The sequence below is a fragment of the Microtus pennsylvanicus genome, chromosome 16 (genome assembly GCF_037038515.1).
Source record: "Microtus pennsylvanicus isolate mMicPen1 chromosome 16, mMicPen1.hap1, whole genome shotgun sequence".
Taxonomy (NCBI): domain Eukaryota; kingdom Metazoa; phylum Chordata; class Mammalia; order Rodentia; family Cricetidae; genus Microtus; species Microtus pennsylvanicus.
In genome coordinates, this window is record NC_134594.1 from 27736045 (window position 1) to 27762402 (window position 26358).

A 26358-nucleotide genomic window follows, 5' to 3' on the forward strand; every position below is an offset into this window, starting at 1 on the left:
CAGGCCTTCAGAATTAGAGTAATCCCCAACAGGACTCAGGGAGCCTCAGTTCTACCCTGGGGGCAAGGGGCATGAGATTTGAGATTTTCAGGCTTCTCGGTCCTCACATTAATACTTCCATATAGTTGTATGTCTCGAAGTCAGTTCGTTATTTCTCTTTTATGATGCAGTGGACAGTTTGGTAGAAAGTTGGGTTTAGTATCTTGTGGTTGTTTTCTGTGTTTTGTTTCTAAGACAGAGTTTCTCTGTAGCTTTGGAGCCTGTCCTGGAACTAACTAGCTCTTGTAGACCAGGCTGGCCTCGAACTCACAGAGATCCACCTGCCTCTGCCTCCCGAGTGCTGGGATTAGAGGCGTGCACCACCACCGCCCGGCCTCATCTTGAGTTTCTAACTAGTCTCTTGCCCCTCTCTTCCCGTGAACCATACTCACTCACTCACTCATCTTCTCCTGGCCTTGGTCACTGATACAGATTTTGTCACAGGATTTTGTCACAAACGGAGAAGCAGATTAAGTCCCAATGTCAATCACAAGGAAATGGAGATAATAAGACAACCCGCCTTGTGGCTTGTGCTCTGATGTGCATCCCTTAGCTCCCAGAGGGTTGGCTTTTCTCACATGGATAGTGTGTGCAGGGGGGGTTAGACGATTACTGGGAGCTCACACTAGTTCTCACAGGACAAACACACACCAGGTCTTATTTGCTGAGCAGTTATTCCGTGTTCTCTCCTAATCCACATGCTAGTTAGCACTCAACAGATAAGGGAGAGAAGCAGAGCAATACATGAATATTTCTCATCGATTAACACTACGGCATGGACTGTTTCAAACATACTGAAATTCCTCTATTTGCTCTGGTCAGACCGAACTGTCTGAGTCAACAATCTGATGTATTGCTGGTACCTGGAAGAATTCCAACTTAGTGTGACAGTGTCAGTTCTATTGTGCTGGGAGCTGGAGTTACAGCCAACAGCTCTGGCCCCTGTGGCAAACAAGAGGGATAATCCTAGAACCATCATTTGAATTCGTAGCTAAAGCTCAAAGGAGGCTAGTATTAACAGCCCATGCCATCTGGTAACTCTGTGGACTGCCCGCTCACTCCCGCTAACTAACAGAGCTTTCCAAATAATTATTTTAAATTTATGTGACCTCCAGACACCCATGACCTTAAACAAAAAAGCCCCAGTCATCCTGCCCTCATTACAGCCTTGGCTCCGATTTAAAATCAGAAGGAGCCATAGTTATTTAACAGCGATTTGTTGGGATAACTAAGAGTTTTCAAACGCTGTGGCTTATGAAACAAAATTAGCAAAAATAAAACAACAAAAAAAGCATCACTACCATTTGGAGCCGCAAGCTCCAATTTCGTGTTGTTCAGCACCCTGCCTGCAGCCTCGGTGCCTGGCACACAGTGGGCACTTGATAAAAATGTACCTGGAGGCATGCCCGTGGACCAGCCGCACTGTGCTGATTCAGTCCAGTTGTTAATGTGCTGCCAGAAGACGGGGCCGATGCCCAAAATCTAGGACGAACTCCAGAATATATTGTCAGTGGTGAGGACAGAGTCCTCCGCTAATCTGAGGCTTTCTTCTCCGGCTCCAAAGCAGAGCTTTGTGAATTACAGCCTCCTAGGACACACACTAAGCCACTGCATTCCCGCATCTTGTGGATGAGCCCACTGTTTCTGGTTATGTCTTCAGCGTTGCATTTGCTTCTTGGTTGTTCCTTTGACTTTGTGTTGATAGGCCCATAGGAGAAGTTTTTTGTTTTGTTTTGAATCTTCTTTTAGGAAACAATTCCTATTGTGAGCCGAGGCTGCCTGGGTGGGCCAGAGCAGTGCCCACAAAGTAACCACTAGGAGAAATTGGACTGACACTGAATAGGTCATAACCTTGATTCCTTTCTCTGTTCTTTTTTACTATGAAGAAAATTCAGAAGAGACCACACGTACTCATACCTCAAGGCAGGGTTCTTCCTTCTTCTCCTCTTTTCCCTTCTCTTCTTCCTTCTCACTAAATCTTTCCTCTTCTCTTTGCCTCCGTTCGGTGTACGAGGCTCTTCTCTGTGTCCTAGCTATTGTTTTTAGTCTCGTGGCACTGATGTTTCTTATGCACATCTGTTTCTCCTTTACTAGGCAATGGCAACCACCTTGCTCAAAGTAGATCAGATAAAGAAACATATTTTGAACTTAAAAAATGATGAATTTCATGCATAGGGAAGTATAATTTCAACATGAAGCCGGGCATCAGTGGTTGTGAATCCAGACCACAATTCTAGTAACCTGGAATTGTGAATTCTTAACTTAAAAAGGTATAATAAAAATGAACAGGTTAGAGATGTGTATAAGTGTATGTGTGGGTAGACATGTGCTCCTAAAGATTAAACCCAGAATCTTGAGACTACTAGGCATCCCCCAGACCCATTCTTCAATTTTTAACTACTACTCTTGAAAACATTTGAAAGGTGAACATATTTCAACAGCTGGTGGCAAAGAGAAATGTTACTAACATCATTTTATTCCTAATAAGCTAAAGAATAAAATTTTGATGTATAACATGCATTCATGCAAGCTAAAACGAGAATCTCTCAATCTCAGGGAAGCAGAGGCCATTGATAAGTCATTGCAAAAGAAGAAGCACAAATGATGGGGATGTGGGCAAAACAAAATCCGCAGCATCACCAGCAATAAAACCACTTCAGGGTTTCAGCAATGATAGCTTAATCTTGTTCAGAAATTTTCCCAAAGCGGATTGGAAGGGGATGCACAACCACCAGAAGAGGTCAGGAAAGCAACCGTGGCTAAGAAAAGCATGGTTTGTGTGAGACCGCTGAGGACCAAAGCTCCTAAGAACTTATGGGAACTGGGGAGATGGCTCAGCAGTTCAGAATCGAGTTCCCAGCACCCACATGACAGATCACAACCCCTGGTAACTCCAGATCCATGAGATCCAGTTACCTCTTCTGGCCTCCGCGGGTACTGCAGGCATATGGTGCACATACTGGCAAGTAGGCACACAAACACATAAGAGCAGTCTTTTAAGAAGACACTTAAGAGAGGTTACTTATCTTCCAATCCATCAAATTCACTCACTCAGCAAATATTTTTGAGCCCTTCCAATGTGTTCTTCTAGTTACTAAAAGTTGAATTTCAAGGACGAAATATTTATGAAGTCAATGATTGGCTCACTAAATGCTCATTTACTAGGGTGCTACTAAGGTATTACAGTAACAAAATGCTGAAAGCAGTTCAATTTAAAGTTCAAATGCTCAAGTGAGCTAGAATATTCTATATAGTAAGATGCTTGACAGCTACAAATGCCAGGCTAAAAATGCCCATGAATTAGCTTGCTTTCTGTAACTGTGATAAAGGCCAAGACCAACTGCAACTTGGAGAAGAAAAGGTTTCTTCATCCCATTCATCCCATCATTGAGGGAGGCCAAGGCTGGAGCTCAAGGAAACCAGGAACCTGGAGGTTGAGACCATAGAGGAGTGCTGTTTACTGCTTTGCTGCTGGTGGCTTGCCCAGCTTGCTTTTTTATACCACTTAAGACCAGAGGTGGCGCTGTCCACAGTGGGCGGCACCTTCCCATGTCAGTCATCCCTCAAGAAGATATAGACTTGCCCTCAGGACAATCAGCAGAGGCATTTTCTGAAGTTTGCTCTTCCCAGATGATTCTAGCTTGTGTCAAGGTGACAAAAAAATTAACCATTATTGAAGTGAGAAAAGGGCTGGCTACAGGCCAATATGTAGATTAACTCCATTGTTAATTAAAAAATATAAATGAGTAGAAAAATATTCTAGCACTTTCAAAACTAAGGCGTCATTTGATCACGAGTTATCAGGTATTCTTAATATATTTTACATCTTTCTATCTACTTGATTATCATTTCAAAAACACGGGCTTTAATTATCAAGGGTGCATTTTTTAGAACAAGATAGTGCATATTTACATGTCATAATTAATCCAGACAGTTCACTGAGAGAAAAATAGGAAATTCTTCATTATTTCCAATACGTAGCACTGAATTTAATGAGCATGAAAACTGAAAACTTAAAAATAGAAGAGATTGTTTTTTATCCCCACGGTTGGACAAATTGTAGACACAAAGCAAGCTCTGCAGCAGGTTCCCTCGGTGATGTACTGAAGGTCATCGTTTCCTTGTAAGCAGGACGATGACACTCAGTTTCCAGGGTTACCCACATAGAGTTCTCACACATCCTAGGTGCACAATTACCCCAGTAAGGACCCCAGAACCAACACTGGGCCTGGCAAGTGGGTGGAATCTTCCATCACACTCCTTGCTTTGTAAAAGTGATCTTTCCTTCTAACGTTTTTCTTGGAAGAAAGAACTCATGGTAGGTAAATTTACAAAACCACCAATAACTGAAAAGATCCATGGAGAGAGTCCCAATAAAAGCACCCCTTTATCAGACTATTCAAAGTTATTCATAGTACTATTGTAAGTTAGGTAAGTTATTTGGAGGCTTGGAGTGTCCCCGACGTGGCTGTTTCCCAAACCTCACGTGTCTTCTCATTCTTTCCCCAGAATGTCGCGTGGTGAAATCCACTTCATACACCAAAATAGCATCGTCGTCCCGCAGAGGCACAACCAAGAGCCCAGGACCTTCCAGGCGAAGCAAGTCCCCGGCCTCCACCAGCTCAGGTAAAGGCACTACAAGCCTCCCAAGCCACCACCGGGCCTCTGACGCAGCTGGGGGGATGTGGAGCGAGAGTGTGAGGTTCTCAAGCAGGCATCAATTCTGCTTTATAATTTTAGAACATCTTCGAGCGGATGAACAGATTTGCCCAAGTCTAGCATGTTGGCTGTAAGAAAAAAACCTCAAACTTAGAAAAACACAGTTATAGAGACTCAGGAGATACAGATTTGCTCCAAATAGAAGCAGCTCACCAGCTGCTACAGATTCTACCTGGCTCCTCGCTCAGGGTCTAGAAATTTCCACTGGGGCGTTGGTTCTACTTGGAGCTGGCTTATGGAGGGTTTCCAGTTTGTCTTTGCTGAACCTGTCATGTTTGTGACATCGGCCTGGGTTTCCTTCTATGGCTCTGGGGCTCAAAGCAATGAGATTGGGACTGGGGAAGACCTGGCACTGCAGTGACCCTGGCTGGGTCAGTCTTAGAATGGGCTCGATGTGGGTGTTGGAAGTGGCTGTATCCTGGGATAAGGAACATCTCGGCCCTATCATCATCTCCTTTGATCGCTTTAATTAATTAGTGTGCATGCATTTAGGTTGCTTTATGTATGCTGTTTGCCGTTATAACTTCTTATTATTGTTTACGGTTTTATACACTTATGTATGAATTTCATTCATTTTTTACTTCCCACTTCCTCTGGTCTCAAGATAGATGCCAGTCAGTTAGAAGGTGTTGACTTTTGGTCTCAAGTATAAAGTCTGTTTCGTTGTGATTGAAGGGATATAAGCTGTGATAGAAATTATCAATGGAGTTCAACAACATGGTTGTCACCTGGTTTCATGACAGAGCTCTTTAAAATAGCTTGCAAGACCTTTGCACCTATGGGAGGCCTTTTCTGGCTCCAGACTAATCCAAAGGGAGCTAGTTGCAAAAAGGACCAGACTTGGCTGCCTAAAAGATGACGTTAATGGGCTGGTTCTCTGAGACCAGCAGTCCTGTAAGACTCTTTGCTTTCCTGCTGTGGCCTTCAGCATAACCAGTCAGGACTAGGGACCGGTGAGAACATGACTGACCCTTGCCAGCTCACAGCTTCTTCTTGCTGAGTGTTGGCCTAGGCAGAGAGCTCCTTGCTCGCCATAGTTCATGGAGGTAGGATAGACCCTAAATAAGACTTTTCTAAAGCACGATGCTTGAAGTTTTGAGCTCATGAGCATTGCTTGGGAAGAGGTAAAGTTTGGCAGGGTGATTTCCATTCCCTCAGGGGCTAAGGATATGAACCTGTGCTTTTGAAGTCTTTCAGGGTGTTTCAATCAAAGAGTCCATGGTTGCATCTCAAGCAACAGTGGAGGCCGTGGTTCTTATTACCACCACTGAGAATATGTCCGCCATATAGAGCCTTGAGCATCATTTTAGACCCCCTGACTCAGAAGCTCTGGAATGGGGCCAAGTAACTGGAGTTTCCAGAAACCCCCAGGTTATTCTGATGTCTACATAAGTTTAAGTACCACTGGATGCTGGTGGGCGAAAGGAATTAAACAGAGAACTCATTCGACTCTGGGTAACTGAGGAGGAAAGGCACGGCTTGCTGCTCTTTCTCTCTTGACATCACAGGGATGGATTCCTGTCTTCATCTTTCTTGTAGACAAGCTGCCATTACTGTTCTTAGTCCTCACCACCATAGCAGACCTCCAGATGACTCAAAGTGTGCACAGCCTTTTTGCCATTGGATAGCCTAGTTAGACACATGGAGGTGACAGCATGACCCCGCACCTGCTGCATTTCAAACTCCCCTGGGAAAGTTTAGCTTGTCCACTGTCTGGCGACAAACCTAAGGGCCTAACTTCAAATCCCTATGACCCACATAAAAAATCCAGGCATGCCCACATATGCCTGTGACCCCAGCACTGGGGGACAAATATGAGCAGATCTCCCAAGCCAGGTGGGCAACCAGCCTTGTTGAAACAACCTAGCTTCAGATTCAGTGAGAGGAAGGTACCTAACATCACACACACACACACACACACACACAAACACACACAAAGAAAGACTATCATATGAACTGATTCAATTTAAGTAAGGATCGATAGGGTTGAGTTTGCCTTCATATTGTTTCATAATGTGGAACTTAAGAGAAACGCAGAGTTGCATAATTCGAAACTGCACTGGGATGTAGACCTTACCTTGGATCTTTTCCAAGAACATAGTTCTGGGGTAGGAGATTTGTTTTCGAGCTTTTATTCTATGGAAGAAACATAGATACTTCTTTTTGCCTGGTTACACATTCTGCTTTGAATCTCTGTCTTCATAGATTATCATGGCAAACATAACTGAGGGTGTCTTACAACCCTCGGGTCAAGCATGAGTGAATGCACCACCCCCACTTCAGAAGCATGTAGTCTAAAGGATAGCTGCTCCCTGTGTCTGCAGATTCGCCATTGTCCCGTTCAACCAACCATGGGTCAAAAATACCCAGGAAAGAAATTGCTTATGTACAGAATAGGCAGTTTATTTTGGGGTCGTCATTACCTAAGTAATGTGATAAAACCACTGTTTATATCCTGCTTATGCCTCGTTGGGTATTGTAAGTAATGTAGAGATGATCTACATGCATAGCTATGCATAGCTCATATGCAGATACCAGGCCAGTGTATATGAGACTTGAGTACCTATAGATTGGGGTATTCATAGGTAGAACCAACCAAGCCTCCCCAGGATCTTGAGGGACAGCTGACTTGCCTCTGTTGTATAGAAACACTCCTGTCCACAAGTGTTCAGTAATGAGCAGACATTTTCTGTGAAGGTCAGTTTGCGTGCTAGAGAGGAAGCGCAGTCGAAAGGGAAAAGCCTTCGCCATGAATGGCTCCTGTGACTGAAGCCCTATTCCATATGCCCCAGGCATAAAACTTACTTATAAGTGACTCCAGAAATCCTGGTCTTTTTATTTATGCTATTTAAATTTTACATGTTTTATGGATATATAAGATATTTTATGCAACATATGCAGAGAAGACCAGATTCAAAGCTGGAGAAGTGTCGAGAATTTTAATCAGCTCACTAGACTAATTTGGCAAGTTCTTTTGATTTCTATCAGATGCCTTCAAAGGCAGACTGCTAGCTATTAATCTTAGCTCTCCCCTTTCTTTTAGGCTGTCTGCATTGTATGAAGGAGCACTTCTGCTTTGAAGCTCCAACAGAATTATTGGGGATAAAATTCACCAAGAACCTAATGGTTCATCCTATGTGTTTCCACGTTTTCATGTATTTAAAATCTATTCCCATACTACTCTCTTCTCACCCATTCAGCCTTCACCCCCAATGCGGTCCCTAAGGATAGTCTTCATAGCTCTGAACCAGTACCGTGACTTAATGTTTACTTGGGGATAGCGTACCAACTGCCTTGTATAGTCCCTCACTGTTAATGCCAGGTTAATTAGACACTTCTGAGTGTCTGCCACGTTTCAGCATGCCTTAGGCCCCAAGGAGACAACAACAATTAAATTACAGTTCTTGCTGAAAAACTCATTTGTATTCTAGTGTTGGGGGGTGTGCTTACTGTTACGGCAGACTGTCATGTAGTGATGGCCCAGAGGACAGAGAGGGTAAGCATCGTTAACTCAGAGTACCAGGAGTCTAGGATTTATAAATTGGCACTGGAAGAATCTTGCTAGGATCCGAAGGGCCAGGAGGAGATTTTCTCTGGATTAAATGATGGCACAAAGCCACGAAAGTCTAAGGAACAGTTGTCAGCCCAATAAGGAGCTGAGCAAGGTAGCATATGTCTGACATCCCAGCACTCAAGAGGCTGGAAGAATATGAGTTTGTAGCTATCCTGGTCTACCCCATGAAACTCTCTGGAAAACGAAACCACCCAATGGAATTCTGGGAAGGTCTGCAAAACATAGCATAGTTGAATGTCAGAGTGCACAGGCCATGGGGGCGTGTTGCCTGTTGTAGGTCTTAAGAGATGAAAGAGGACTTTAGAAGGGCTGTCAAAGACCACAGCTGAGTTCAACAACAAAACACCATCTTGACTCTGGAGGCTTCTGTGACCACTCTGGGAAGAAATGAGCAGAAGAGACCTGAAACCTTGTTAGAAATGGAAACTTCAAAGGGGCCGTGACCCAGTGGATTTATCCAGATGTGAGGGTGAGAGCAACTCAGATTCCATTTGTCCGGGGGGCAGGGGTAGAGTTCCACTTTAGATAAGAGAACGGGTGATGCTCTGGAGATGTCAGGAAGCAGGAGTGAGGGTTTGAGGAAGGAGATTTGAGCTGACATTGTAGCGATTACTTAAACAATAGAAATGTAAGAATCTTCTGCCCGGGCCATACAGAGATTTGCAAAGATGAAAATGGAACCCTCGGAAACATTGTCATTCTGAGAATCTAGAAAACTGTGAGAGGGAAGAAATAGCCTAAGGTGCAGGAAGCTGGAGGTGGAGGGGAACACAGAGGTGAGCCATTCTGGAAGCCACATAGTAAGTAGTTCATAGGGACTCCACAGCAAGGATGCAACTGTTCAAGCAGGCAAGAGCACACGGCCTTGGGAGCTTGCCTGGGAACGTTCTCCGTGATTTCATGATTAGCTTGCCCCAGTCTGGCTCCCAGGCTGAGGTGGAAGAATATGCTGCCTCAGTTGGAGGCGCAAAAGGGCTTCTTGCCCTCAGCCATGCTGACACCTGATGCTTGTGGTACCTAAGCCACTCTCTAAACCACAGTTTTGGATCAACTGTTAGAAACTCAAAACTTGCATCTTCCAACATATTGGGTCTGTGATACCTTCTGGAGAATGCTGACTGCACGAATGCACTGAGAAACACTGGGAACTGTGGAGGTGCCCTGGTATAGTCGCTTAAATGTGTGCTTTAGAATGAACTGGCAGGCTGTGTCTCTTTTCCTCTCACCGCTGGCTGCTCCTGGTGATCCCGCCTTCCCAGTAGCTGGTCTCTCTGCAGTCATCAAAGCTCGATCTCACTTATGAAGTTAGAATTGGGAAATTCTAATTCTCGGTCTAACCTAGATTCTAATTCTAAATTCCAATTTCCACCTAAATCCCAATTCTAACCTAAATTCTAATGCTAAATTCCAATTTCAGCCTAAACCTTAATTCTAACCTAAATTCTAATTCTGATTCTAAATTCCAATTCCAACCTGAATCCTAATTCTAACTTAAATTCTAATTCTAATTCTAAATTCCAATTCCAACCTAAATTCTGATTCTAAACCTATTGCAGCTCCATCTTTGCTTTTCCTGAGTCTATGTGCTTTCTCGTTCTTCTTCCCTACTTCACCCTGATAAAGTGGCAAGCCAGGGACGCAGGGCTCAGAAGGAGGTTCTGGGCCGTTATTGGGTCCTCTGTGCCATGAAGTCAGGGGCAGTCTAAGGCAGCTAGAGCATCACTTGGACACCCCACCCTGGGGGCCTCCAGATAGACATGCGCTTGCCTCCACTTCCTTCACCGATGATGGCCTTTTCCGTTCCAGAGCTAAGGGATTTTCAGTACGGAAGACGACAGGGAAATGAATTCCACTTGTGCCCATGTAGCAATTAAACCATAAAGAGAAGGAAAGGACAAACTAGAACTTTTTGTCATAGCGAGCAGCTTGGAAGGTATATATGCAGTCTGAAGGGAAAACGGAACAATAACTGTTGAAGCTATCACTTGGACATTTAGTTTTACTTAGAAAAAAATCTATATAAAGCTGCCTAGTAGCTCATGCTATAATCTTAACCCTCAACAGGCTGAAAACACGAAGCTCACATTCCAGACCAGCCTGAGCTACTTAGCAAGGTCCTGCTAAAGTAACAGTAACAATTTAACTTTTTCCATTGTAAATCATGAAATTATAAGTAATATATTCTCATTACTAAAACATTTTTCTAGTTTTTTAATAATATATTTTTTTGTACTCTGGTGAGATGCCGATAAAAGTTTCTAATTGACTTCTTGTTTAAAAGTAAGACAAAATTATAAATAGAAGTACTTCGTTAAAAAGATGTTTTTTTGAGAAAAGTCCTACAGGTTAAATGGAGCTACAGGCACTTTGCCTTCCACACCATAAACATCTTCAAATGTGCACAGCCGTAAGAGACCATGGAAGCTTAGTTATTCTAGCCGACAAGGCTGGAGGATTCTAGCTGAGGCGGTAGTAAGTATGGAGAGGGTTTGATGTGCAGTTTCTTTGAACATCTCTTACGCTGTAGAGCACCCACAGTGGTTTATATATTCTCCGTCTCTCCTCCCTCTCTGTCTGCCTTTTATAGCAGCATTTAGGTCTGTGTTTCCAGAAAAGGGAAGACAGATCAAAGGTTGTGTGCACTCTGATTCTGGTGCAGAGAACTGACTGGGACAGAATGGGAAGCATCTAACCACTGATGCTACTTGACAAGACCTTTGTGTTTTAAAGTCATGCGAGTCTGTTCAGCCGTCTGTGTCCTGCTGCTCCTGGAGACACACAGACACCCTTGGTTGTCTCCTGGATGTACTTCTCAGCCATTTTCATCACTTAGAAGAGTCCCTATCTCTGTAGAAGTGCTGGGTTTTCTCCTCCCCATTTCTCATTTAAATTCCTAGAGGTGTGCAAGCTCCAGTGTGTAGTGCTTCTAGTTGAACACCCTCATGCCCTTTTGCCTCTGCTGGGTCTTCTTATATGCCCAGGGTTTCCTTGATTTTGCTGTGTATCCCAGGCTGATTCAAATACTATTCTCCTGCATCTGTTTCATGACAGCCAAGTGTGTAGGCTTTTACCATCACACCTGACTTTCCATTGCTGGCTTATTTTACTCTTTGCCAGTTTCATATGTGTGTATGATGAACGTTAGTCATTGTCACGCCATTGCTCTCTGTCATCCCTCTCTCTGCTAAAACCCTTCTCCCCAGCCAATCCCCACCCTGCTTCCATATCTTTCTATGTATGTGTGGCCCGTTATGTTAATTAGCGCTGCTCGCAGGAGTGGGAGTGGGAGTCTGTTTATTGAAGCATGGAAAACTTATCCATGTGACTGAAGAAAGCGACACCCTTCCCCCTAGGTAACCAGTAGTCTCTCAGTGTTGTAAGGAGAGCCGCTTGTTTGTTCCCGACTGCTCAGCCCCAAAATAATCACACAGAAACTATATTACTTAAAACACTGCTTGGCCAATGACTCTAGTGTGTTTCTGGCTCACTCATATCTTATACTAACTTATCTCCATTAATCTGTGCGTTGCCACATGGCTGTGGCTTACTGGGTAAAGTTCCGTCCAGCATCTGTCTCCGGCAGGGGCTACATGGCTTCTCTAAACTTCACCTTCTTTCTCCCAGCATTTAGTTTAGTTTTCCTCACCTAGTTCTGTTCTACCCTATCAGGCCAAGCCAGTTTCTTTATTAACCAATGGTATTTACAGAATACAGAGAAGAATCCTACATCACCTCAGGAGGGCTGGGACCTCACAAGACCTTCCATCTCCCATGATGAAATGGTTATGGGCATAATCTAGTGTCAATAACAGCAGCTACAATGTGTTTACGGGTACCACATCCATGTCATGTCCAAAAGGGGTCCTTTTTGGCACTCCTCCCTGTCCTCCATCTCTTCCATTCTTTCTGTCTCCTCCTCTAGGATGTTCCTGAGGCTTGGTATTTTAGCCAGTTATAAGTCTCTGCATTAACTGTTACCAGCCATAATAAGAAGTTTCTCTTAGGAAGGTTGAAAGCATTGCCAATCTATGGATATAAACATGACTACTTAGAATACAGTTCAATCATATGTCTGTTTAGCAAAATGATAGATAGTATTGGATTCCCTCAACAGCATACAGTTTCCCTGGCCATCAGCTCTTGACCAGGTTCATGGTACCAGGCAAGAATTCCTTCCTGTGGTACAGCCTCTCAAACCATTAACAAATGGTTGGTTATCTACCGTAATATCCATGCCACTATTACACACCTTACCAGGCCTGATCTTACTGCAGCTCCAAGGAGTCAAGGCTGAGTGATGACTTTCTCCCCAGAAGCCTGCAGAGCACCTTCAGACACCATGAAAGGCCATGTCCTAGTTACTTTTCTATTGCTGTAATGAGACTCTACGGCCAGTGTAACTTCTAGAAGAAAGCATTTAATCGGGGGCTTGCATACCGTTTCAGAGGCGTATTACATGATCATTCTGACAGCATGGCATTGAAGCAGGAGTTGAAAGCAAACATATTATTAGCAAGATGGAGGCAGAGGAGGGGAGATTGGACCTGGTGTAGTCTTCTGAAACCTCAAAGAGTGCCCCCAGTGGCACACCTCCTCCAACAAAGCCACACCTCTTAATCCGGCCTTAATAGTTTACCCACTGAGAACCCAAAGTTAAATACGTGAGACTGGAAGCCATTCACATCCAAACCACCACAGCCTGCTACTGGTAAGGAAGCTTGCAGGCCGGATCCAGATCCAGGGAACCCAATACCTACATTCAGCATTCATAGTGTGAGGTTTCTGCAACAGGGCTTTACCATGAAGTTCTCATAGGCAGCAAGGTCAATGGCAGTAGGCTGGTTTGTTTTGACCACCAGTAGCACTTCCTTAACCAATAGCTCCTGGGGAAGACCCCGTATCAGCCCTAGAAATTTTCTTTAATAACCTATAGCTTCTAGAAGAAGCATTATCCCCTGCCATGCCTTTTTTCATTTCAACTTTTTAAGACTGTATTTAATTAGTGTATAAAAATAGGTCCCCGTGTGACTTTCCACACTTCCTTAATGCTGCACATCCCTCCCGGCAGATTCTCCCAATCCTTCCACCCGGCAGATTCTCCTAATCCTTCCACTCTTAAACCTTTCTCCCTCTAGGATCCTCTTTCCACTTTCCTAACGTGTTCTATCCCCTCCTTCCTTCCTTTAAACATGGTATCTGGTCATGCCAAGGACATAGCAAAATGTTTACTCAATGAAAAGGAGGAGCCATTTACCTCCCAATTAGTCTTGCTTTGAGATTTGTCTAATGTCATTACCAACTTCACAGGTGAAAATATTCACATGGTAGCTGGTGCCTGAAGCCCTAGGCATCCAGCTGAAAAGAGAAAAATTCGTTTAAGCCTATTTTTAAAAAAGTCTCTCCGTTAGTGCAAACAGAATCTAAGACCGTTTAGAAGAAGCCGTGAGTTAGCCAACTGGTTCCAAACCTAAGATGTTTTAGGAACTTGGATATTCAGTAATAAGCTGCCTACAGGAAAGGGTTTTCTACCGTGTACTGCACGTGCTGATTGGTTGGAATAAGACCCTGAATTTATGGTTCCAATTATTAAGAAAATGTAGGACCTTCTGTCTGAAATATTGAAGGAAAAGGTGGATTGAATTCAGGTCCACAGACTTGGTGGCAAAAGCCTTTACCTGCTTGCTGAGCCATCTTGCTGGCCCTGCTTTGTCATTCTAGTAAGGGACAGATAGCCTCATGTCCAGCATTGTCCCCTCTTATCAAGTCTTGACAGAGCTGGAGCTCTGGAGAGTGTTCATAGAATGCACTTTGGACCCTTGGTTCCCTGTAAAATCATTCAAGAGCGTCTCACTATCCTTTGGGTATAAATCGAACTCCTTACCATGAGTCTCGTACCCTGTGTGGGTCCGGTGCCCTGAGGGAAGTGAGAAATGCAGTGTAGGCTGTGCACTGCACAGTTTAGATCTCAGCCTTTGGTTTTCAAATTGCTCATTGTCTATGACTCAGTTCCCTCATCTGTAAAATGGGGGTGGGGGAATAATACTGCTTATGTCATAAGGTCAATGAGATGTTTTATCTTAAAGGTTCAATGAGATGATATATCTTAAAGGTTCATACGCATTGACTGGAGTATAGACCGTAAGGCTACGATAAGCTAAGCTACCGACAGCATCCACACTTGCTGAGCAGACGTTTCTTATGTGGGTTTGCTCAGAGAGTGCCTGCTGGTATGTGTGCCCCCCTCCAAACTCCATCCCTGGCACCCCCAAACACCAATAACAAACCAGAGTCCCTATTGTAAAAAGACTCATTTTTGTGTTTGCTTCCTTTGGTCGTCCCCATCCCTTCCCCTCCCCCTTCCACATCAGTCTGTGTAGCCTTTAAGTATGACTTGGTTGTAAAGCAGAGTCAAAGTGGGCAATTTGAAAGTTAATTTAATAAAAGATGCCCTCCAGCCAACCACCAGGGGCAGCATCTCCTCCCTGGGTGAGTGGGGATTCTGCATCTACTACATCGCTGAAATCTTGGTCTGTTTCCTAGCCCTTCCCATAGAGACCACTGTCTGGGGAGTCTAGTCCCGTAAACCCTAACGGTGGAACTCACTGGATAAAGACAGCCCTGTGGCATACAAGCAAATTAAAACAGTCACAGTTTGCTGTTGTGCTTTGCAAAAACAACATCAATAAACAATCCCCCTCCCCATTTAAAAAGGCTCTTAAGAGCAGTCTTCAATACATTTCTAAAGAAAAACTACCAATCGGTACGCGATGTGGCATTTTAAAGATCTTTGGAACAGAAGACAAAAGGAACCAAGGAGCTTTCCCCTCCCCTCGTCCCTTAGGGTTTTATGAGAACTCAGTGTATAGAAGAAAAGGGAAAAAAAAGTCACAAACACACAGACTTTTGTATTTCCTTATCACCTGGAACTTGCCGGGCTTTGGACGAGTTACTGTCATTTTCATTCTTGTATGAGTCACTGAGTTGCCTGCCCCCAGAGGCGCTTCCTCATGATTCAGTGCAAAGGACTGAGCCGGCTGGGGCTTCCGGAGTGAGGAGTGAGTGTGTGTCTGGTGGGGGTTGCGGTGGCAACGCGTTGGCATGAGGCTTAATTGACACCTTTGATGTAGCCTAAGACAGAACCCGCACCTCCCACTGCCGCGGGGAAGACGTCAGCCTTACGCAGGAAAAGGCATCTGCTGATGAATCCTGCATCTCATTCAGCCTGCTCCTGAGCAGCCTTAGCTGTCCCTAGCTAGTTCAACTGCTTCCCTCGTCTGCGGGTGCGGGGCTTGGTCTGAGAGGAGGCTTGGGCTCGGGCTGTTGTCAGGACAAACACTAAGACTGTGTCCATGTTAGAACTCATAGAAGGTAAGTGGAATGCACCCCCGGCTCTCCCCCAGGGCACCCTCGAGGATGGATGTTTCTCCTGCCTGAGTCTTCTTGTCTCCTTATCTGCAGAGTTGCCAAATCACGGAGTGGCAGCCTCTGATGTCTTTATAAAATCATGTCTTGGGTGGAGGGAGGGAGGGGATGCATGTGTTCTCAGAGGTGGTGTTGGTTAGAAAAAAAAGATTTGCCTGCTTCTGAAGCTTCATCTAGGTTTACTGACAGTGTTTTCTACGACTTAAGTGTTGAGTAAAATTCCCAAGTTTGGGACCTGTTGGCAGCTTTTTATCAGTTCAGTAGCAACAAAGACAAACTGTGTGGGGTTTCTGTGCATCTGTGGGCAATTATTTTGTCCTGTTTGGGGCAGACCCATCAGAATCTGGTTGGGCTAGGGGGATAGACAGGTCATAAATGAGTATAGGAATGTGTAAAAGTCTCTGGGAATCCCACCTGGGAGTTGTTTCAACATTTTCTCCCACTGGGCAACTAAACTAAAGACACACACCAAAAATGCCTCAAAGCCTTGAACACATTCCTGAATATCTGTCTTGGTTCAAATAAAGCCATCACTGGAAAATTATGCAAAGTACATCTTTTTAAATTATGTAACCTGCTACTGTGTTAAACCCAAGATTAACAGAACAGTGAATGTCTGAGGATGGCTATTCCCTAAGGCTTTGCTTCACGAGTCGGATAATGGGTCTAATTTTTAGCCGATGTCCCTTCTCTGTTTATTTCCTGATGAACTGTCATGAAAAGTTCTTTAATGTGTTCTTTTTCTCTGTGTGTGATTCCTTCTCTTTCCAGTCAATGGAACCCCTGGTAGTCAGCTCTCCACTCCACGCTCGGGCAAGTCACCAAGTCCATCCCCCACCAGCCCAGGAAGCCTGCGGAAGCAGAGGGTAAGGGCATGAGCAAGCCACCTGTTTAAGAGCTGTCTTGGTTTCGGTGCGGAGTGGTATGGATGCCAGCAGAAAGTGCTGCTTCTCTGGAGGGAAGGGGGTAAGGGGTAACCCGTGTGCCACTCGCCATTGCTGTGACTCGGGTAGAACCCAGGTCTCTCAGTTTCCACAAATTTGTCCACTTTTAATTCTGAGTAACATGGACCCTTGCTGCTTCTGTTTTAAATGCCCTCTTGTTTGTTCATAATGCATTACTTTATTATGTATGCCAGTGTCCTTAGTTGTAATTAGTGTCACTAGATACTGCCATTAATCACCAGCCCCTTGAAGGACAGGCACAACATCCTAGTGGGAAATTGCGCAGAGGCAAGCAGGGTGGTCCAGAGAAGCTGGAGGAGCCGTAAAGCAGGGCATGGGAACGTAGGATGCCAGTTTTGTGAATGGACCCACACCGAGCACATCTTCTTGTGTTTATTTTTAGCCTCTCGTGTAATAGCAGAGAAATCAACTGAGCTCAGAGACAAGTGTGTAAAAGTAACTGGATAGGGTGTTAGCTTCTTCGGGTTAAGCAAGGGGGTGACCGTTAATTCTTCATCTGGAATGAAAAGACTCAAATTCTCTTCACTCCCTGTGGTGCTCATCCATTCCAGTCATACTAAGGCCAGAAGATAAGAACTGGGAAAGGGAAAAGGGAAAGGGCAACTGGAAAATGTAGATGCGCCCCTCAGGGTCCTGCTTTCAGAAAAGAGGTAGGAGAATATGTATCCTTAGGTAGCTTGCATGATGGCACCCACTGAAATGGTTTAACAAACAGAAATCTCAAAAACCATTAAACATCAGAGTTTTAAAATTTAATTTCTCTTATTATGCATTTAAATGAAACTTCTAAATTTGATAAATTTAAGCTCACCAAATATGGAAGTCCCTCTCTTTCAAGTTTTCTACACAAGTTGGATCTTTAGGCTGCCAAAATCCATTAGCCATTTTTAAGTGGGGGGCCAAAAAGAAATCAGCTAGTCTGCAGTCATTTGAACCTCTTGTCCCAAATTTCTTTCTCTGCTGGTTCTCCTGGTGTTGAGTCAAGCTTGTACAGTCTGCTAAAGCCTGTGGTTTATATCTGCTTCTCTAGTCAATGGTGGGATCGTTAGAGAAATCTGTCTTCTATCCTGAGTGATTTCAGGAACCACTGATGCTGGTGCAGAATTGGCTACATGCATTCACTGTCTTAAGAGATTGTCCTTAGGCGAGGGAAGAGCCAGTGTGGCCATTCTGTGCTCACAAATGCCAGCTCGCAAGGTTCCACCCTGTAGACACAGCCAGAGATCTAGCATAGAGAATGTCTCAGGAGTGTCCTCTCTCTCCAAGTGTATGTGTGCTTCAGAGAACACACCTAGCAGAGGAACGAAAATAGCTTTGGATCCATTGAACTCAGCCTCACACTTTACTGATCTATCTCAGGTTTAGTTGTTGAGACTAAATTCAGAACGATTGGGAATACTTGCCAGCTTCTCTCTCTAGGTGTTTGACCCCTCCATCTTGGGAGTAAAAAGTTTCGCTCAGTTGTCCTTTACTAGGAAAATGAGGTCAGAATTTGCATCTTTTTCTTCTTAGCTTCAGTGGGATTTTTTTTTTTGTTCAACTGAGGCAGAAAAAATTCATCCAACTTTGTAGGCATTGACTTACATAATTAACACTTTATTGTGGTGCATAAATAATTAGCAGGTGTGGCTCTCTGACAGGTTTTTTTCGTCTTGCCATCTAAACCACTGGGTTGGCGCTATCACAGAGGAAGCCAAGATTCTCTCATTTACTTTTAGGAGGACAGAGAATCACCATCTGAAAACATTTATTAAACACATGTTGTAAGCAGGATAGCAAACGCATTCAAAGATGGTTTAGTTTCTAGGCTTTTGAGTTTAGCTACATGTATTCCGAGACGGCTCTGTTTCCAAGCCTTTGAATTTATGGACGCCCCTCCATCTCTGTACCATGGAGACATTTCCAGCTGCTTTGGTGAGAGGCACTTTCATCTTTTTGTGTCGACAACTGCATCGAATAACCCCTCCCTGTCAAAATGGGACCAGAATATCCCTTCAAACTGTTCCTGTTTCAAATTTGGTTATTACTCTTTTCAAATGGTTGGCTATTCTTCTGTGCAGGAAATGCTGAAATAAGTGAAAGATGGCCTGAACTAAAAGAAGACACTGCAAAGAATAAATTAATTCCTTTTATTGCAAATTAGAAAACAGTAGTCACTTCTATTTTTTCTTTCTGTGTTGCCTAGTAACATAGCCAAAAAATAAGTTGGCAAAGCCATCCAGAGCCACACACATACACACACATGCACACATACACACACACTTACACACATATACCCACATACATACACGTACACATACTTTAAATACAGGATCAGAGCTAATTTTTTAAAAGAATATGATATTTTTTTAAAAGTTAAAAAAAATCTGTATTTTACTTGCATTAACTATGATTTAGGCTGTTTTCCTTCCCTTAAGATCATGTTTCTAAATGACTTCTTTTTGACATTTTAGAATAGTCATAGGAGAGACACGTCAGCATGTCACAGCTCTTTCTTCATAAACACACTGGAGACAGTGGACCCAGCGCCCTTCCTATATACACAAAGCACAATTAGTTAAGTGGCCACCTAGAAGTGTCTGCCTGGCCTCAGAAGTCAACTTCTGAGGCTCTTTTCCCATCCACGAATGTTTTTTGGACCCTTTTCTTAAGACATCAAGAAAAAAATGTGTTAAATGTGTTATGTTGTGTAGGTTGAATGAAGCTCCCCGTCACACCCCCACATCGCTGACTCTTGTGGATTAACTGATCCAGCAGAGGATGTAGGAGTGGGTGGCCCCAAACTGGAGAAAAGCCAACTGTAGACGCTCTTGGTAGAACTATGCTGGTTGCTTGGCTACTAACACTGAGATAGAGTAGCAGACAGAGGCAGAAAGAGGCTGGGAAGAGATGGAGAAGGAGTTAGGAGCTAGAAGAGTAGTTGGGATGGGATGGGGATGTGGATAATGGAGATTTCTTCCAGTCACCCAAACATAAAACTGTGAAAGGACAAAGTGTGTTGGTTTTACACTGTGTGTGTGCAACTACACACTAGAGTTACATCCCAGAATATCCTGAGTGCCAGCTGCTCATCTCATAAGTTATTTGGTGAGGTAAACATATTCTTCTACCCAGAAGAAAAAGTCCATAGAATTGCCTAGGCACAGAATAGCATAGTTGACCTTGGCTGGCAGCAAGGGCCATATAACTCCACCTGGACATGATGGAAGGCAGGAAGGAGCCCCTGATAGCGCAGGGAGCATTTGTCGTGCCAACGAAATGAAATCATCACTCTGCCTGTGTTATCCTCTCTCTTATCCAAAGCTGATGAGTTGAGTAGTTCTAATGATGTTAGAAGCCAAGGACCCATCCCTTTCCAAGTTGCTCCTCTGGGAGCGACAGCGAACCCGAGAAAGATGAGTAAACAAATCTGTCCTGCCCTTCATCTTACAGGACCTGTACCGCCCCCTCTCATCGGATGATTTGGACTCAGTAGGAGACTCAGTGTAAAAGACACAATGGAGCGATATGTATGGTTTGTGATGGGATCAAGATTTCCCATTTTCTAAGCAAGCGTCTAACAGCAAAATACACAAAAGAGTTTTGCATAAATAAGACCTACAGAAACAAGCATGCAGACATTTTCTACCCATGGTCTTCTTATTTGGAAGAATTTTTTAAAGTATCTCCTCCATTTGATATAACTGAGGAGAGTTTGAATACAATATTTGCTCCATCACTTTTTACGAGTAAGGTCTGGTTCCAGGCAAATTTCATATATGAATCTAATATTGAGTACAAGAACCACCCTAACAGTCCAACATTACAGAGTTCCCCTTTCTATAAATGAGCTTTCTTTTTAATCATCGTAGACATATAGGTACAATTTTTCTGCACTTAATATAAAACAAATTTAAGTAACAGTAGCAGGCATGTTTTTTCTAAAAGGTACACCCTTTTTAAAAAAATCATATGGTTGTTTAGTTATTTTATTGTAAAATACTGCAAAACCTCTTCATGATTTTTCTGAATGAATGTCTCTGAAGAGGAGTAGAAGCTCCTGCAGGAGACGTCTCACAACTGACATTAGGCAGAAAGAATCTTTTCTGCTTTTCCTGTCACATCGATTTTATTTTCCAACGTTATCTTTTATAAAAAATAGTTTCAGCTACACAGAAAAAATGAAGAACTTGGCCTTATTAATTATACAATGCTTCCCTACAACACCAGCAGTACATTATATTTATATTTTTTTCAGCTATGTGAAGTTTTTGACCTAAAAACAAAAATTGACTTGCTCTTTCTTTTTTTTTCAAAAAAAAAAACCCAAAAAAACAAAAAACTCAGTTTAAGAATTGAAATTCTTCTAAATGGGGCTTATGTACGTTTGGGCCTGCAGAGATCCAAAACTCCATTCTGATCATTCCTGGATCTTGTTTGGGAAATCTTTATATGCAAAACTCCTTTTGTGTCAACCAAGTGCGTCTATGATTATAACCCACTGTTAAATGTTAACCTACTAATTCCTCTCTAGCTCTCTAGTTTCAAGAGTGAAAGTCAGCTTTGCTTCCACGTAAAGCAATTATTTTTAAATCTGGATGTTAGAAATCAGTGCGTATGGTGTATTGTATTTAGACCATACCCCGTGACCATTTCTTTTTACTAGCTCAAACACTAACAATTTAGGACTTAACGAAGCATGGATTTTATATTCTCCAGGCTTGACATATCTCAGTAGGGTGACAGATTTAAAATGTATGGTGCCACTTGGAGCCTTTTACTTGAAATTTCTTTCAAATTTTTCTTGAAAACAATTTGAAAATGCCTGATTCAAGATGGAGAGGAATTCCCTTGCCATACAGTTTCAAATGTTATTGATTTATTTCCCTCAGTAGACTGTTCAACTAGCAAATTTCCCCATCTGGTTTATAGTTACCTCTGTTACCATCTCACTTGACAAGTGAATAAAATATTCCGACTGGAGAAGAAAACTAAAGCGTCCAGGCAACCTACCAGCATTTGAAAATTTAGCCGAGTCAGAATTAGTGTCTCATTATCCTGTCTGTTAGAGGAGGACACTTCTCGGGCGTGCTATTTGAGAACTGCAGACTGATCCCTCCATCTTGAAAGGACAGAAAACAATCATACCTGCTCCAGACTTCAGATTTTAAAACTGTTTCCAATAGACATGAACAGAGACTCCTGCTGAGATCAAAGGGCTGCCTTGTCTTAGCTGAGACACTAAACATCTGGGAGGATGCCCGCACTGTCTGCTACAGTGTTATGTCTTTGTAAAATGCATTGCTTAATAGAGTTGAACCCGTAAAAGATTAGTATGTATTTGACTAGCCTGTCAAAAATGCAGAGAAAGCAGTGGGTCAGATGGTCCAGAACGAAACTACAAAGTCTCGTAATTTCAGCTCCCCTGAGCTGCCAGGCTTAGGGACAACTGCCGCCTAGAGAGGCCCAATACATGCTATTTGTTCTGTGTAAGTAGGAAGGATTGCCAATCGCTGTAAAGCCCATGGCTTGGTTTAGACACAGCATAAAGAGAGTGGACCTGGACTAATTGCCAGGAGGTATTATGGCCAACTTTCCATTCAGGCAGTTCCAGAGAGATGCTATTCCGCAGCACTTCATCTTTGAACATATGACTTTTATTAACGGATTGTTCAAGGGCCATATATCTCATTTACTTTTGGAAACTAAAGTCCCTCCGAGATTGAGATAGCATACTCTGAGATCTTTTTCTCTGCAGGAGATGATTCTAGTCTACTGAAGCAGAATTTTTTTAATAGCCCAAGCAGCGAACCAGTTCATTGGTGGAACCCAATGGGTAATTTACAGTCTCTTAAGTGTGGCTATTTTTTTTAATTCTTTTTACATAATTAGTCGCTGACTTTAAGAATGCCCTTCTGAGCAGGGGAGGGCGCCATCCAACAAAAGACTCACAGCTTTCTCCTGCTGATGAACCTCTAAATGCAGACGATGCTGTGTTGACCTTTCTGGGCTTTTGCATTTGTGTTTACGGTTTTTATTTAGACAAAGCTAGAGAGAAAGATGTTGCAAAGAGTTCCCTGCTTTCAGCATTTTAGAAGCTAAAAACCTAGTGGTACACAGAGCGTGGTGCTCAGCATGAACTTGAAAGCCATGTGGGATGGTCATTGTCTTGAGTCCTCACTCTAGCAGCAGTCTGTACTGTCACAGGTTTCTAACTGGACGTTTGAGGCCCACCCATCTGTACACACGCCTGCATGCGCACAGGAGGTCACCTTAACACTTCAGAACCCGATTCCATGTTCTACAGACATCTGAGCAGCTCTGGCCAGCACCCTGCCTGTGAGCCCTATGCTAAACAGCCAGGGGGCTTTGCTCTCATGTGCTTTGCTTTTGTTTCCATTTAAAAATGCTGAAGTCTAAAAGCCTCGTTTAAAAAAGATTGTGAATGGAAATATATAAAAGTAATCCTAGAAGATAACCCCATATATTGTAACTGTTGAACTCTGCTGAGCTGTTTCTATGGTGGCCATATATCTATACAGGTGTGTAGGTGTTTGTGCATTTGCAGGACTCGGTGTATATGTGGGTGTGCCTACGTAAACATCTGTGTATGTATATAGAACGTGAAGAGTAAAGGTTATATCTGTGGTGTGGCCTTATAAGTTACTGGCTCTTGTAGACTTCTATGTAAAGCTTTATGTCATAAATTTGGGGACATGCATATTAGCTGGCACAAATTTAAGCACGAAATCAGTTTGCTAAGTTAGCATGATGAAACAGCTCCGGATATTCACCTGTACTGATTTATCCCAGATTAATTGAAATCCAAGCAAATCCAATCTTACATTGATTGTTAAATGTGCCTGCTCGCTGGTTAAATGCAAATTCTCGATGTCCAGTGAGTAAATTGATTGAACGCAATGATATTTTCCTGCTGTGTGTATATTGCTGGCACCAGTGACTATCAATCCGCACTCACTAAACAAAATGATTTCTAGACTTGTGGGTAGTTGAGCGTTAGGCTGAAACAAAAATAGGAAACCATCAAAGTAGATTTGACCTTTAGTTACAAAGCCAGATAACATGTAAGGCCCATCCTGTGTGTTCTTTCCCTGCTTCTAAACTGTTAAACTATTTTGCGGATACTTGCCGTGTGTGTATGTGTGTCTACATGAGTGTACACACACTTGAGGATGTTTATTGACTGACGCTTGCTTTCTGTGTACGTTTATTTGCTCATCCGTGCCCATTCGCATTAGCCTTGCCAGCGCCTCGAATTGTGCATGTTGGTGTCAGCAATGTTGGGTTGAGCAAACCCACAGAGGAATACTATGGAAATCAGAAAGACGTTCGATTCATTATAAGAATTGCCTGGTGTAGCGTATGAGCTGTGAGCTGAAAAATACTTGTAATGTTGTACCTGTAACGCATGTAGGGAAAACTGGAAAATCTGAGGCCCTCACTATAATGTTAAGGGGGCATGACATACGTTGTCTTTAAAAATGTATTTTATTGTAATAAAAGGTGATGGATAAATTCTGAGGTAGTGTAAGTGAAGCATGAGACACTAGGTGTTTGTATTATATATGGCCACGCAATGGTTTTGAAGCCAGGATAGTAGATATTCGAAGGTTATTAGGCAGAGAATATGGAAGTTAATTTTACTGTGATGTGTGTTTGAGGCATTTTTACTCATTGCCAAGCAAGGAACTTAGTTCCCATTTTACTTCTGAGGACTCTTTAAAACACTATGAATGTCATAAAGTTGGATTTTTTTTTTATAAAGGTTGCATACCATCGCAGTTGGGGTTGCTTGGATGTATAGTCTCTTTAGAAAGCATTTTGTATTAAAATGTCTTAAGAGCGGGATATTGGAAAGCACACCACTCCAGGCAACCTGCAGAGCTTGTGGAGATGGGGACTAACAGAAAGCTCCAGCGGACTGCCCAGTCTGGAACGTTCCCGGGCCCTCGTAAAATGCTGTACCTTGTGTTTCTCAATGCAACCATGTTACCCTTTTCTGAACTTTACTCTGTGACATTTAGCGGCTTAGCTAAACCATGTAATAAACAGGAAAAACTGCCGATGTTGTTCAGTGAGTTTTTTTGTTTTGTTTTGTTTTTTTTGTTGATGGCTAGAACTGAAATAACTGTGTGGGGCAAGGGTTGCCTTCGTCGCCCTGGACACAGCCTCCTTGTACCGAGTAATAACAGCAGGTGATGCCAGACAGGTTACAGAATAGCACACATGAAGTATGAAATCCTGTCAGGCAAACAGAGTAAGATTATCTGACAGGAAATGCTCTTTCCATGGGCTGCATTGCAATTAGCAGTGCACATTCCTCTCAGGATTGCCTTCAAGGTGAATTTATCAGACAAAACGGCAACTTGCTTGGAGGGGAAATGAAAAATTCATATTAGCTTTCTCCTGGGATTAATGACCTTTTTCCTAAGGTCATAGAATTTTCAGTGGGAAGATGTATATGAGTATGTTTGTATAAGGCTACTTGTTTTTTTTTAAATGTTGGATAAATATATTCAATAAATTACAATTAAATAGTGATTTCAAAAGCATTTGATACCTCAACTTTATGTTAGGAAAAATAATGCATTTAATTCGTAGTACAGTATAAAGAATAGAAAATTGTGCTCATCAAGTTAGGAGAAATATTTTTCATTAAAATTAGAAAAGATCAGGACTGAAGAGGATGGCTCTGTGGTTAAGAACATTAGCTGCTCTTCCAGCGGTCCTGAGTTCAATTCCCAGCAACAGAATGGTGGCTCACAACCATCTACTAGTGGGATCTGATGCCCTCTAATGGCATAAAGTCAATAGAGCACTCATACATGTAATAAATATGTAAATCCTTTAAAAAATATAAAAGATAATCACTACAGTTTTAAATCTAACGTTTTTACGAGATTTCTGTTGGGCTTAATATTAATTGGCTGTAATTTTTTTCTTTCTTGTTTCCCTGATAAATTTATTCAGTATCTACAATGGTTCAGCTAGAGGAAAATTTCCAAATTTATTATAATTCCAAAATGCATTCATACTTTGTGTAACAGATTAAATTTAAATGAAGTAGGTGCCTGAGAGTGTTGTGAGCTCTCCTCATTAAAGACTGAAACCTTGAGGAGAAAACTCCTAAGGGGATGACTCTCATCCATGGGGTACAGAAGCTGACATCGCTAACCCCTTCCAAGCTGTGGGTTTCTGGAAAGTGAAATGGCGAGATTAAATTGCGCAGTGTAAGGGGCTCTGGACAAACGGCTTACATGGCAGGTGTGACGATCTTTGCCTGTGTGTTCCGGTTCTGAAGCAGAGGCAAAGGAGACCGACTACCTGATGTATCAGGGATGGTACTGTAAACGAATCCTCTCACTTTTGAAGTCTTAGCTCCCATGGTCTCTCTAGCAAAGATGGAGTCCAAGATCATCATTTCCACGTGTTCCGTGTTCCTCCTGTCAACAACCCAGTTTTCTGAGTGATAATTTTCTGGTCTTGTAAACAATTTGACCGAATCTTTCTGAGTTTTTAAATAGGCAAATATTTATTCTTGGTTATTGATTTGATTGTGTATTTCTTAGAGTTTAATTAGGATGAACCCACCATCAATAATGTAGACAGAGCCTGCCTTGTTTCAAAGAGTAGACTTCT

General features: G+C 42.8%; 1 protein-coding gene across 10 annotated transcripts in view; it reads left to right on the top strand.

Annotated features, from left to right (window-relative positions):
* The window catches only part of Dclk1 (doublecortin like kinase 1), a 279872-nt gene that overhangs the window by 188450 nt on the left and 65064 nt on the right, over window positions 1–26358 (top strand). For 4 of the 10 annotated variants that reach the window (XM_075951091.1, XM_075951090.1, XM_075951092.1 and 1 more), the window contains exons 5-6: window positions 4549–4665; window positions 16526–16620. In XM_075951091.1, coding sequence (XP_075807206.1) covers window positions 4549–4665; window positions 16526–16620 — 212 coding nt within the window. Of the gene's footprint in view, window positions 1–4548; window positions 4666–15325; window positions 15701–16525; window positions 16621–20151; window positions 24783–26358 lie in introns of those variants that run through there. The other 6 variants (XM_075951097.1, XM_075951098.1, XM_075951094.1 and 3 more) reach the window with 6 other exon arrangements.